Source organism: Colossoma macropomum, unplaced genomic scaffold, assembly GCF_904425465.1.
Source record: "Colossoma macropomum unplaced genomic scaffold, Colossoma_macropomum, whole genome shotgun sequence".
Classification (NCBI taxonomy): Eukaryota; Metazoa; Chordata; class Actinopteri; order Characiformes; family Serrasalmidae; genus Colossoma; species Colossoma macropomum.
Genome location: NW_023494793.1, coordinates 18,238,360 through 18,251,149, shown reverse-complemented (window position 1 = coordinate 18,251,149; position 12,790 = coordinate 18,238,360). Strand labels below are relative to the sequence as shown.

The 12,790-nt window shown below is 39.6% G+C and overlaps 1 protein-coding gene across 1 annotated transcript in view; it reads right to left on the bottom strand.

Annotated features, from left to right (window-relative positions):
* Positions 1 to 12,790, bottom strand: part of LOC118813393 (membrane-associated guanylate kinase, WW and PDZ domain-containing protein 1-like) — a 195,164-nt gene that overhangs the window by 41,170 nt on the left and 141,204 nt on the right. The window contains 1 exon segment of the mRNA XM_036578708.1: positions 2,210 to 2,244. Coding sequence (XP_036434601.1) covers positions 2,210 to 2,244 — 35 coding nt within the window.

Genomic DNA, 12,790 nt, shown 5'->3' with positions numbered 1-12,790 from the left:
ATCTCCAAAGCAACCAAAACTTTGTGTTACACTATACTGTGCTACAATATCTCCAAAGAAAGCAACCACTTTGTGCTTCAGTATCGCCAATGCAACCTATCACTATGGCTATCACATTGCTAGTGCAACCAATTGTTTTATGCAACAATATCACCAAAGTAACAAATCACTACATGCTAGCCATGGTTATGTGTAACCAATCACTAAAGCAAGCAATCACTTTGCCAATAAATTACCAAAGACACCAATCACCACAAGCTGCTAAATCACCAAAGTAACCAAGTGCTAAGTGCTACAATATCACAAAAGCAACCAATCACTACTGTGCTATGATACTACAAAAGTAACCAATCGCTGTGCCACAATGTCACCAAAGCAACCAATCACTACTATGCTATGATACTGCCAAAGTAACTGACTGCTATTGTGCTACAATCGTCAAAATAACAGATCGCAATGTAATACAAAATTGCCAAATCAACCAAAGTTCAGATTCTACTTTGACGTCCTATTCAAAGGCACTGAAACTTCAAACTGACTTCATACTTTTCCATTTAGTGTTCTGTCTCCACAGAGGCTCAGACCCACAAATACAAACACACACACACACACACACAGCTGAGGCTGACGCCAAGTGATGGCTCACTGGAAAGGCCATTGCCCCACCATGACCCTCAAACACAAATGCCTGCCCTTAGCAATCTCTGTGGTCAGAAAGCAACATAACATCTGATCATTTTCTCTCTCTTTCTCTCTCTCTCTCTCTCTCTCACTCACAGTCTCAGTCTCTCTTAAAACTGACTCAAGTCTTACTAATATCAATATACCTTTTGCACACTAATTCTACCTTTTGCACTTTGATTCTACATTGAGATGTTTTACTACTTCAACTCTTAATCCAACTATGCTCTGTTATTCTGTTAATTCTGTTTAGTTGTTCATCAATTCTATTCGCTTTTTGTCACTTTTAACTGATTATCTGCTTATCTTTTTGCCCTCTCTACAATCACTCCTAATGTTCTCTAACCATCAAAACTCTACACTGTCCTTCAAACCAAATGCACAATTATTGACCTCTACCTGGACTGCAAATCTAAATCTCATCACCTTGGCTCCTCCGTGCCTTAATGTACCTGTAATTCGATGCAATATATGGATCTGCACAGGTGAGTCAAGGTGGCAACGGAGGCTGAGGATGCTGTTATCTCCAGACAAAGGTGACAGCTTAAATGGATTGTTTGGTATTAAATCTAATTTAAACCTGCACTGAAGCTATGAGGCTAATGTAGCTAATGAATTAAACTTTTACAGACTACCTGTTTGACAACAGCACGAACACACATGGTCATTTGTGAACGCAAACATGATTCAGCAGCTGCACTTTCAGTGCTTCTTGGCAGAAAGAGCATAATCCTGAAAGTGTCCTATGGTTTTGTGTCTGTCTGTGTCTTCTTAACATTTTAGTAGTCAATAGTAGTCACTGCATGCAGGAGAAGAGTGCAATCAACCTTTCTGTGTAATTTCAAAGTTATTATAGAGCAGTCACTTTCAGTCTGTCACTTTTCAGTCTTTTATTCTTTCATATGTGAGTGAAAGCAAATGTATCTCTGAAGAGAAGAGAAAAAAAAGATAAGAAAAAAACAGATGAGTAGAGAAATAAAGTAGAAACCAATAAAAGAAAGAAGAAAAGCCAAAGAGAAGAAGAGAAGAAAGAACGGAGGAAAGGGATGAGAAGAAGTCAAGAAAAGAGAGGAAAGGGATGAGAAGAGAAACAAGTAAAAAGCGGAAACCAGTTAAAAGATGAGAAGACAAAAAAATAGAATAGAGAAGAGAAAATAATTAAAACAGAAAAAGATAAAGGGAAAGAAAAGAGTAAAGATAAGAAGAGAAAAGAAAACAGATAAAAAGAGAAAAATAAAACAGAAATGACAAGAAAAAAGAAATGAGAAGAAAATAGATAGAACAAAAAAGGACAGAACAGAAGAGAAAAGAAAAGCAAAAAAGACCAATGAAGAGAAAAAAAGACAATAATAAAAGACAGGACAAGAAAAGAGAAGACAAAAGCTATAAAGAGAAGAGAAGAGAAGAGAAGAGAAGAGAAGAGAAGAGAAGAAGAAAGCAACAAGAAACCAATGAACTTAGCTGAGATAGAAAGAAAGGAGGGATGAGGAGAAGAGAGAGAAAATAGTAACAGAGGGATTGAACTCACCACCACTTTGGGACTCCTCTTGGCCTGCACCACGCCTGTGAAACAGCGGCAGAGAGAGAGAGAGAGCATTAATACCTCTCTACTGAGACTCAACCTCCAACCGAAAAAAAGGGGAAATAACGACAGAACAAGGTCCTGCAGACAGAGAAGTGCACAGCCTAGGAAAAGCTGTGTAAATCTCTCTCTCCTGCGCTCTCTCTTTTCCTTTCCTCTGTTTCTCTGTCCTTCTGCTTTCCGTTACGCCGAGTGTGCCGATCTCAGTTGATCTCCGTCTCGGAGTGAAGGAGGGAGCGAGAGAGCAGAGCGGAGGAATGTGACGGATGCCGAGCATCAGCTGCAGCCTGTGGATGCTGCTACATCCTGCCTGTGTGTGTGTGCGTGCGTGTATGTTAGACCACCACACAGCCCCCACAGCTCCGAGCACACACACTGAAGAGCGGAGCTCTCTCGCTCGCTCTCTCTCTTTGTTTTTGCCCTCTGCCTCTCGTCCCTGTCTGTCTCGCTCTCTCTCTCTCTTTCTCTTTCACTCACACACCTGAGCTCTCAATATCACACCTCCTATTCAAATGGGCACACTCAGCCACGCCCCCTCCCACCCGAGACCCAATTACAGCGCAGAACAAAGACATCATTCCACAAGGCAAATTCACAAAGCAAATCATTCAGCTCCACTACTGAACAGGAGGCAATTCAACAAAAAATGCATGAATATTATTCCTAGAATTAATTTTAATGGATTCTAATAATATTCAATAGTACAGCACAGCACTGTGCAAAGGTCAGAGACCACCCTTTGAAATTTTCAGTATATACTGTGTCCACTCTTTGCCTTTATTGTGGCTTCAATTCTTTTCAGGGGACCTGCTTTTAGTTTTTCAAAGAAATCTGCAGGTGTATTTTACCACACCTTCCAAGTTCAGTCTTAGAAGTTAGTCGCATTTTCTTCTTCTCACAGTGCAAGTGCATTCAACGATGTTCAGGTCTGGACACTGGAGTGGTCAGTCCATTGTTGTGAGAACACCAGCAGCTTCTTTTCTTTCAGTAAAGCAAGAGTGGAGCTTGATTTTCTCCTCTCTCTTAAAGATGAAAGCTTGAAGTACTGCTTATCTAATGGTGACCGCTTTAGTGGTCTACCAGCTCTTTGTTGTTAGGAGCCTTATTTTCTATATACCTTTTAATAATTTTTATGAACTCCAGTTTTGGGAACTCCTGCTTTTTCACCTATTTTCCTATGATTTTTGTGGGCCTCTTGCTCTCGTTCTTTTTCATACAGCTCGTGAATTCATGTTACAGTGGATGCTCTGCAGATTTCCACTTTGCTTTTGCTTTTGTTAGTTTGCTGCTTGTTGATTTATTCATAGGTCTACCATGACCACTGTCCAGCTTAGTCTGCTGGGTGGCATTGTTTTAAAAGCTATATTTGAAAAAGAGACTACAATAGTGGGTTCTACCTTCGCAACATACAGTGCACGAGCAGCTGGGCTTCAGTCTGGACTACTACAGATGGTCTGATGGGTCAAACTAGAGAAGACCGGTAGAAATGTTAAAGAATTAGTTTGTTCAGTATTCTATTATGTTAATGCGTATTAAACCATTTACTTCGACTGTCTAAGTAAATATCTTAAGCTTAGTATGTTGTTTGTACTGTCTGTATTCAACTACTGTGTAAATACAGCCGTTTGCAAAAGTCTGGGCGCCCCTGGTCAAATGACGTTTTGTTTGTATTCTAAGGGAATAACAAGAACACATCCTCTACAAAAAGAAAACACTGCTGCACATTTTAATGCTCATTTACTGTTTATTTGTATATATATAGCATATTTAAGTTTGTTCTATGTAGAGGATGTGTTATTCTTATTCAACTTATTTTTACTAAATCAGCTAAATCTGTCATTTGACTGTGGCTGTTCAAACTTTTGTATACAACTGTAGTTCCATCACTTTCATTTGTCGATTCAGCGTATTGATTTTAAAGAACTAAATCGAACGAAGCATTTGTGAAGTCAAGGATTTAAAGTCATGTAAAATCATTTCAGATTTGATTTACATGCTCAGATCATCTGGAAGCATTCAGTAAAGCAAATTAAATATTCATATGCAGCCAGATTTACGTCAATCTAATCATCACTTATGCATCCTTCTGCCTGTGGAGGCCCACATATAGTTACAAAAAACACAAATTAGCATGTGTGTGTAGCTCTGTGTGTGTGTGTGTGATGCCATTCTCTCCCGCCTTCCATCTAGTATCTTCATGAATATTGCAAGTGGCATTAGCCTTTTCTGTAAAAACATAACTCTGAAGTCTCACGCGTCCTCCCCCCCAGTTAAGAACATTCGCTTCTCTATTCAGAGCACAGAGTTAATTTATTCTTTATTTCTTACTCATGTGGGTTTTAAGGGACCTGAGGCAAATATCGTTTTCGACAACTGCCCATGTGCTGAATCCTTCCAACTAGAAAAAAAAAAAGTTCTAGTACCATTCCCTCTGAAGCTCACAGCTCCAGCAGCGTGGATCACTCTCAGTGTAAGCCATTAAATGTTAAAACTCAGTAGTGCTCTCTCGCCCTCCCCATTCTCTCTCCCTATCTCTTCCTCTCTCTCTCTCGCCCTTCCTATTCCCGTCTCTCTCCCTATCTCTCTTTTCCTCTTTTTCTCTCTCCCTATCTCTCTTCCTTGACCTCCCTCTACTTTCCCTTTTCCTCTCTCTATCTCTCTCTATTCCTCTCTCTCTCCCTCTTTATCTCCTTATCTTCCTTGTCCTCTCTTTTCTCTATTCCTCTTTTTCTCTGTCTTTTCCTATTTCTCCCTCTACCTCTTTTTCTTCCTCTCTCTCTTCTTTGTCCTCTCTCTCTTTTCTTTTTATTCTTTCTGTCTTCCTTTTCCTCTCTCTCCTTCTCCCTTTTACTTGCTTCCTCTTGTTGTCTTCTCTCACCTTCCTTCTATCCCACTGTTCTCTCTATCCTCCCTCTTTCTCTCGCTCTATTTTCCTTTTTTTTGCTCCCTCCCTATTCCTCTTTCCCTTTTTCTCTCCCTATCTGTTTCTTGTCCTCTCTCTTTCCCTTTTCCTCTTTCTCTCTCTCCCTCTCTCTACCATTACTCTTTCCTTCCCTGTTTCTTTCTGTTTTACTCTTCTTCTCATGCCCTTCCATCACATTCTCTTTTTCCCTTCTTCTTCTCGCTTATACTCCCTCTTCATTCCGCTCTCTCACTTTTTCTCCCTCTCTATCTTCCTCTTCTTTTTATGCTCCTCACTTACTCTCACCCCCTCTCTATTCCTCTCTCTCCCCAACTCTCTTCCTCTCTCTTTTTCTCCTCTATCACTCTATTTCTTTCCTTCTTTTTCTCTTACTCCCTCCCTCTCTTTCACCGTCTCTCTCTTTTCCTTTCTCTCTCTCTTTCTGTCTCTCACTCCAGCTGTGTCTCCGCAGAGTTCATTATTCATTCACTTTATCAGGCCACAAACAGGTAAATCATTTCATCATGTCAGCCAATCAATGCTGCACCCCAGTGAATATAAGTATGCCTAAGCAGAGCCCTTGATTTGTTAATTCCACCAAAACAACATAAGCACACCAACTCAACACACACACACACACACACACACACACACGTACACTTGACCTTGAACAACTTAAGCTACAATAGAGCTTCAACTACAAAAAACATAACACATAATAAGGATGCATTTATACAGAATTTTGGTTCGATATTGACAGCTGAGAATTCATACCTTTTGTAGTCACTATAGTGAAATCACTATTCTGGTATTTAAATGCATTTCATCACAAGAAAATGGAGAAAATAAACAGATCAATTTATATCGAATTATCTAGATAATTTAGTGAAATGCTGATTAATTATTTATTATTTTATCATTTTAAATGTATTTGTGAGTCAGTTTGTTATATTAAAAGGGCTGAGCAGTATGATGATAACAAGCTATACCACATTACTTAAAAATGACACTGGTATTCATAAATAATAACGACATCTCAAATATGACGTGTCAAAATTCTATTCATCTGAGCAGCCAATTAAACACATTCCACCCATTTATAATTTAGAGGGGCTCACTGATTGGTGGTGTGGGAGCTCTTCAATAGCGGAAAAATCAGAGCCCACAAAAACCTCAGGAAAACTAAGCACGACAGTGGCTCAGCAAGAGCTACACACACCACAGAACACATTCATTTTCTCAGACATCCTCTGAACAGGTATCATTTTAGCATCAGTTAGCTGGAACCGAGCCTGTGCTATGATGTGTTGGCCTGATAACTGCTATCATTAGCTTAGCCAAAATGGTACACTTCAGTTCCAAACACCACAAAACAGGTTAATTTTCTGCTTTGTTGCTCCAACACCAGTCACATAACTTTTACTCTCTCAGACATTAGTTTTCATCATCTACACTCGTTTCAACAGAGCACCAGTTAGTCAGAATCAAACCTGTACTGTAGTGTGTGGCACTGTTAGGGTCTGTAGCCTCTTTGCTAAGCTAGCATTAATTTAGCTGAGCAGGCTAAAGATCCAAATACCATGGAACAGGTTTAATTTTGCTTTTCTGTCCCTTCCAACTTTTGTTGGTGCTTTAGTTACCCAGAATCAAACATGTTCTGTGATGAGCAGAGCTGTTATCATGCTAGCCAAACTAATGCTAACAGCTCCTCCTAGTTAGCAGCATTGTTCAACATGTGAGCTAAATTATTTGACATCTATTGAATTATTTATTGATGATGGCTTGAAAATCACTTATTTGGTGGCCATGCAAGCAAACTAAACATTATTTTTGACATAAATGTTTTTACAAAACAAAAACAAATGCGAAGTAATGGAGAGGAGTGAACACTTCAAGGCCAATCACTTCAGCATATGCCTTAAATGTGTTTTCCAGCAGTCGGCTACTACAGTGGTTACAAACAATGAATAAGTGTATATCTTCATCAGATCTGAGGCCTTCAGTTCAGTGGCAGCAGCTAAACAAATCAGTCAGAATGTGCCAGTTAAAGCTCTGAAACATGTCATTCCAAGGGTTATCACTGACATGTATGCACTAAGAGAGAATGAAAATGTATTCCCTCTTGTAGGGATAAATTTGACTGGGTGAGCTACAATGAAGAACAACAGATGTGGTGTTGCCTGCTAAGCACGCCACAGTTCGGCTGAGAAGTTAGTAGCTGCATTAACTGCCAAAGTAACCATCAAACCACACGGCCTGTTCACAAAATATAAATGTGCTATTTTTGGCCTTTTTTGTCTGTAGACAAGTAATTTTGGGCTTTTGACAATGTAACTATAAAAAAGCTTAATGTCAAACCCTGCACTCCCTCTCGTCTTCTGTTGCTTAAGTAGAAGATAATATATTGTGATATTGTGATATTGTGCTGCCCTAAGTATGAATACCTGTACATCCTTGCACATGCATCTTTGGTTCTGTCACCCCAACCCCCCCAACCCACACACACACACACACACACAATGGCTAAATAAATTGCTGGAGTTATGTCAGAGTGAGTTATAGGCAGATACTGCTCTGTTCTGATTCATCCTACCTGTTTCTTTACTCTAAATGCTCTGGATGCCACAGTTTTCACACCAACAGTAGTGTATGAATGAAGCGTGTGTGTGTGTGTGTGTGTGTGTGTAATGTGTTGGATTCTAAAAGTTTGAAAATGTTCGATTTTCTGATTAATTTTGGATTTGAGTATGTAGGTGTGCATGTGTGTAATCGTGTGGGAGGTTTTCTGCGTCTCGTATGGCCTTGGAAGGATGTCCTGGCCATCTGTCTCAGACGTCATCTGAACACACACACACACACACACACGCGCACACACACACACACACACACACACACACACAGACTCAGGTTAAAGTCCACAGCTGCCTCTATATTACTTTTCCCTCTCCTTTCATTTATTTCATCATATTTCTCTGCTCCCTCACTCAATCCCTTCCTCCCTCGCCCTTCTCTCTTTCTCCTTTTCTAACCAACAGATTCCCTAACGGTTTCTAACCACAAGCGATACGCATTTCTAACAAGCTCAAGTCGTGCTGTGTTTTGATACCAACAGGCCCTCCTGTCACAAACACTGAACCCGGCTGACTCTCATTACCTTTTGTTTACTCTGCTCTGCTATTTTTACGCTTTCTTTAGCACACAGTAAGGCAGCTGCACAGTAGATCTTTTGATATATGCTTCCATATCCGAGTCTCAAGTACTGTATACTGCACTGCTGTTTTATATTACCTGTGCATACTGCCTGTAAATAAAACATACAAGTATACTGCTCATTGACTACTGTGTGTCATACTGTCATCCATATGGACTGTAAAGGTGGGCAACATGACATTACTTTATCGTGACTGTGTTAAATGACATCAGAGTATATGTTATATCATGAGTATCATCTGTACTTTTAGTAGACCCTCAGGGCCTGCAAGTATTGTACTGCTACTCTTGTTTTATTGTGAAGTTGAAGCTCTTGAAATACCCCATTGAAAACTGTCCAAACAAGTTTTTTCCCCTCTTAATAGTCTCTACAGACGACTTGTCTGCCTACATCATTTGATGTCTTTGTACTGTCTGAACTGATTTACTTTGGAAAGTGAAAAATGTTTGAGTACTTTTCTAGTTTATTTATGGCAATTTATACCTCAAAACCTCTATGTCTCTCGCTCACACTTCCTCTTTCTCTCTGTATCTTTCACCCTCTCTCTCCTCCTACTGCAGTGCTGCGGAGCATCGTCATGGAAACAGGCAGGAGGCAAGATGGCAGAGATTTACAGCAGCGCTCTCGGCTCTGTGTGCACGTTCGGCCATGTGGGTGGGGGTGAAAGGAGGAGCTACAACTCTACAATCAAGGCTGACCATGAGAACGCTCCCTCTCTCTCACACACACAGACTTTCCACTCTTTGTCTCTCACACACACACTCTGGAAATCCTGTAATGACTGGTTAGTGTCTTCTTCACTTCACTGCATATGGCTGCCTGTGTGAACGGTACAACTGCTTTTTCACGTCCAACACACCTCATTCAAGGCCTTAATGATTAGATGATGAGTATGGTCGAACTGATTTGAAAACCGATTTCAATACTGATTTTAAAGGGGAATTTCATAGATTTAGATAAATATCTGCGTACCCTAAATTGTTAAAATGTCAACAAAATCATTCAGGCTGGTTTGATGTGAACTCTCCATTGTAGAGAAGCTTACCGTGTCAGAACTGTTCACAGTTGTGATAGGAACCAGATATCTGAAGAGTTAAATGTCATGAACGGTCATAACGTCTGAGACAATGTTTTATGATAGTTTTCAGAAGGTTTTGGCCTAGGCCTAAAACATCAATTGAAGGAGAGGTACATGCAGGACATTGTAGTGAAAAGAAAAAAACACTTTTTTAGTATTATACACATTATGTATAAAAACTCTACTGGTCATTTTGGACTGTAAATAAGATGCTGATATTTGTATTGTAGACATTATGACCCCCTGGTTCCTATCACTATCAAGTCTTTCAGTATCTCAACAATGAACCATTTCATATCAAACCACTCTGAATAGCTATTTGAATTATGCAGGAAAAAACAGTACAGAGCTAAAAATTCTGATGACTAATGATATTGGTTAAATAGAGTTTAACATAGTCATAAATCAAACAGAACAGACTCCAATGGTTTAAATTGAACAGTACTTTCTGTTGTAATTACTGGCTTCTGATAATTAGTTCTTGTTCTTAATTTATTGTTTTATTTTACCCAATTCCACCCCTCCCAGTTAGCCATGGCCAATTCCTCTCACAAGCTAGATCGCTCCCTATGACATGATGTCAGCTTGGAGGTCAAAAGATAACACGTGCTTCCTCCAAGACACGTGGAGCCAGCTTCAAACTGCCATTAACGCAACGTAACCCAAACAAGCTTGGAGAACACTAAATGCTAATTCTGTTACATTAGCTAACAAACGACCATGTTGTATAGCACTGCACTATGTGATGGGGAGAAGGAGAGCCGTCCCACCCACCTAGACAGACAGCAAGGCCAATTATGCTCTCTTGGACTCCTGGCCACGGATGGCTGTGGCATCGCCAAGAATCACGCTCACTCTCTCCCAACAATACAGTCAACAGTTAGACAGTTTTGCTTCACTCTGGTTCTTATTTATCACATAAAATAAGCTCCTCAGACAAAAAAATTGGTTGCATGCAGGATTTCTTGTAATACTTAAGCATCCAACTGCCCCAATGACAGCAGAATTCCTGACAGGTAAGGAGTACACCAGTCTCTTGAGATGTCTACTTTAGCCCACTCTTTCACTAACTTTGTGCTTCGTGTCTAAGCAGAACCAGCACTGACACTCCCACATTCCAGTATGACAAACGTAGGGTGTCTGTATGTGACTTGTCCGACAGATATGATGGAACACCGGCACATTTTGACTGACCAGCAATATCATCGTATCTCAATCTCAATTCTTAATTTGGAACAGAAAGTGAAATGATGAAACAGTCATACACAAACTCTAGCTGAAATGTGCACCCAGTCTGTAGAAGAGTGGGCTAAAACAGGCAGGAACTCAAGAGGCTGGTGAAATCCTTCCCTGACAGGACTGCCGCTGTTATTAAGGCAAAGGGGACACGTAACCAAGTTTTCTAAAAGAAATGACGCATGCGACCCATTTTTTGCTCAGCAAGCTTATTTTTGTTGTGTTATAACACGTCATTGTACCTGAAGGATAGGTTTAGATGCAAATCACATGCTTTTATTAACTGAACTATGATGCTGTCTCATGTTCAAATATATCCATTGAGTCTGTACTGCTGTAATAAAGGTGAGCAACTAAGTTAATTTAAGCTTGAAATTTATAAATGAACAGTTTTCCACATCAGAGGTGTTTGTTTGGTACTAGTCAGTAAATACTGGAGCTTACAAAATATAAATATAAACAACAAAAACTGTAATTCAAATACTAGTCAAAATGGTCATTAAGTACAAGTTATTTCATTTTTTAGGAGACATTTCTGAAGAGATTATAAGAGATAAAATAATCATAAGGAAGAACATAAGGAGGTTGAGCATCAAAATGAGGAAAGTGCTAAACAGGGGTTTTCCAAAATTGGAGTTCAAACATTGATTAAAAAGGGGGCTAATGGATTACAATGGGACTCCTAACAATCCTGCAAAACTGTCACTATCAGATGAACAGTACTTAAAGCATTCATCAAGCTCCACTCTCGCATCAGATCTGAAAAAATCTACAGGTATTTCTGTCCATCCTTCCACTGTGAGAAGACAAATGCTATAGGAAATGATGCATAGCTTTTCAAGAAGCTGTTACAGAGAAAAGGAAATAGTCCAATTGCAAGTAAAAGAAGCTGCTGGCGTTCTCAGAACAACAAACTGGCCACCCCAAAGTCCAAATCTCTACATCATTAAATGTGTTGATTACTTGGATCTTGAGAATTAGAAAATGCAACCAACTTCTAAGACTGAAATTTGAGCATGTGGAAAAGTATCCCTGCAGATTTTTTTAAAAAACTGAAAGCAAGTCTGCTGAAAAGAATAGAAGCTTTTTGTTTTCTGCTTATATAAACTTATATAAACAAACATGAATAAGTAATAAACGTATATAAACAAAATACTATTGATGAAAATGTTTATAAGTAGCTACAATAACAAATAAATGTAATAATATATCTATATATATGGTAAGAATGTACCACGAAAACATTTCTAATCAGCCTCTGAAGGTTTTTTAGACACACACTCCCACATCTCAATCATGTGCAATAATAGCCCCTGCACTGAGGGTACGACAGAGTGGAGATGGGACACGAGCGGGGTATTGCTGCTGGAAGCGGTCACTAGGCCGTGTTTCCATGGCAACAGGGTGTGTTGTCTGTTTCCTGGTTGACCTTGGAGTGTGTAAGAGAGGCTCCGGGCTGGACGAACTGAGGTTGTCACGATGACAAGGAGATGAATCACCGGCATCGAGCAAAAACCATAAAATACATAAATTAATAAATAAAATAAAAACACAATAAATCCAACTGTTAGTGTAGGAGTTTTGTGGATGTGTGTTTGGGAAGAGCTTACTCTTTCTGACTCTTATTTCTATACCATCTTTTATTCATATCTGATGACTCAGTTCAAGCTAGAGATGGTATATCAGTATTGACTGGCGTCAATATTGGCCCAATATCTATAGAAAATACTGGATTGGACATTGGAGGGAAACAAAAAAGACTAAAAATCTGATAGAAATCTGTAACGAATGATGTTGCTAGTTGTGTATGTCTTCCTGTGAGGAAGTAGTCTGCGCATGATTCTCATCTCAAAGCTCTGGAGTAAGTTTTTGAGATTTGGAGACCTCTCTGGTGGCAATGTGTAAGTAATTTGTGGAAGAACAGTTTGTGACGTTGGTTGAACGTCACACCCCTTCCCAAAGAGGATGGATAAGATGATTGCAAGCGTGTTGAAAAAGTATGAGAGTTGTAAGAGGACTCAGTCAAACTTGGTGAAGGACATGTCTTCTGAGGATGTACGTGAATGACCTATTGTAATCATATCTTCAGCAGTATAATGT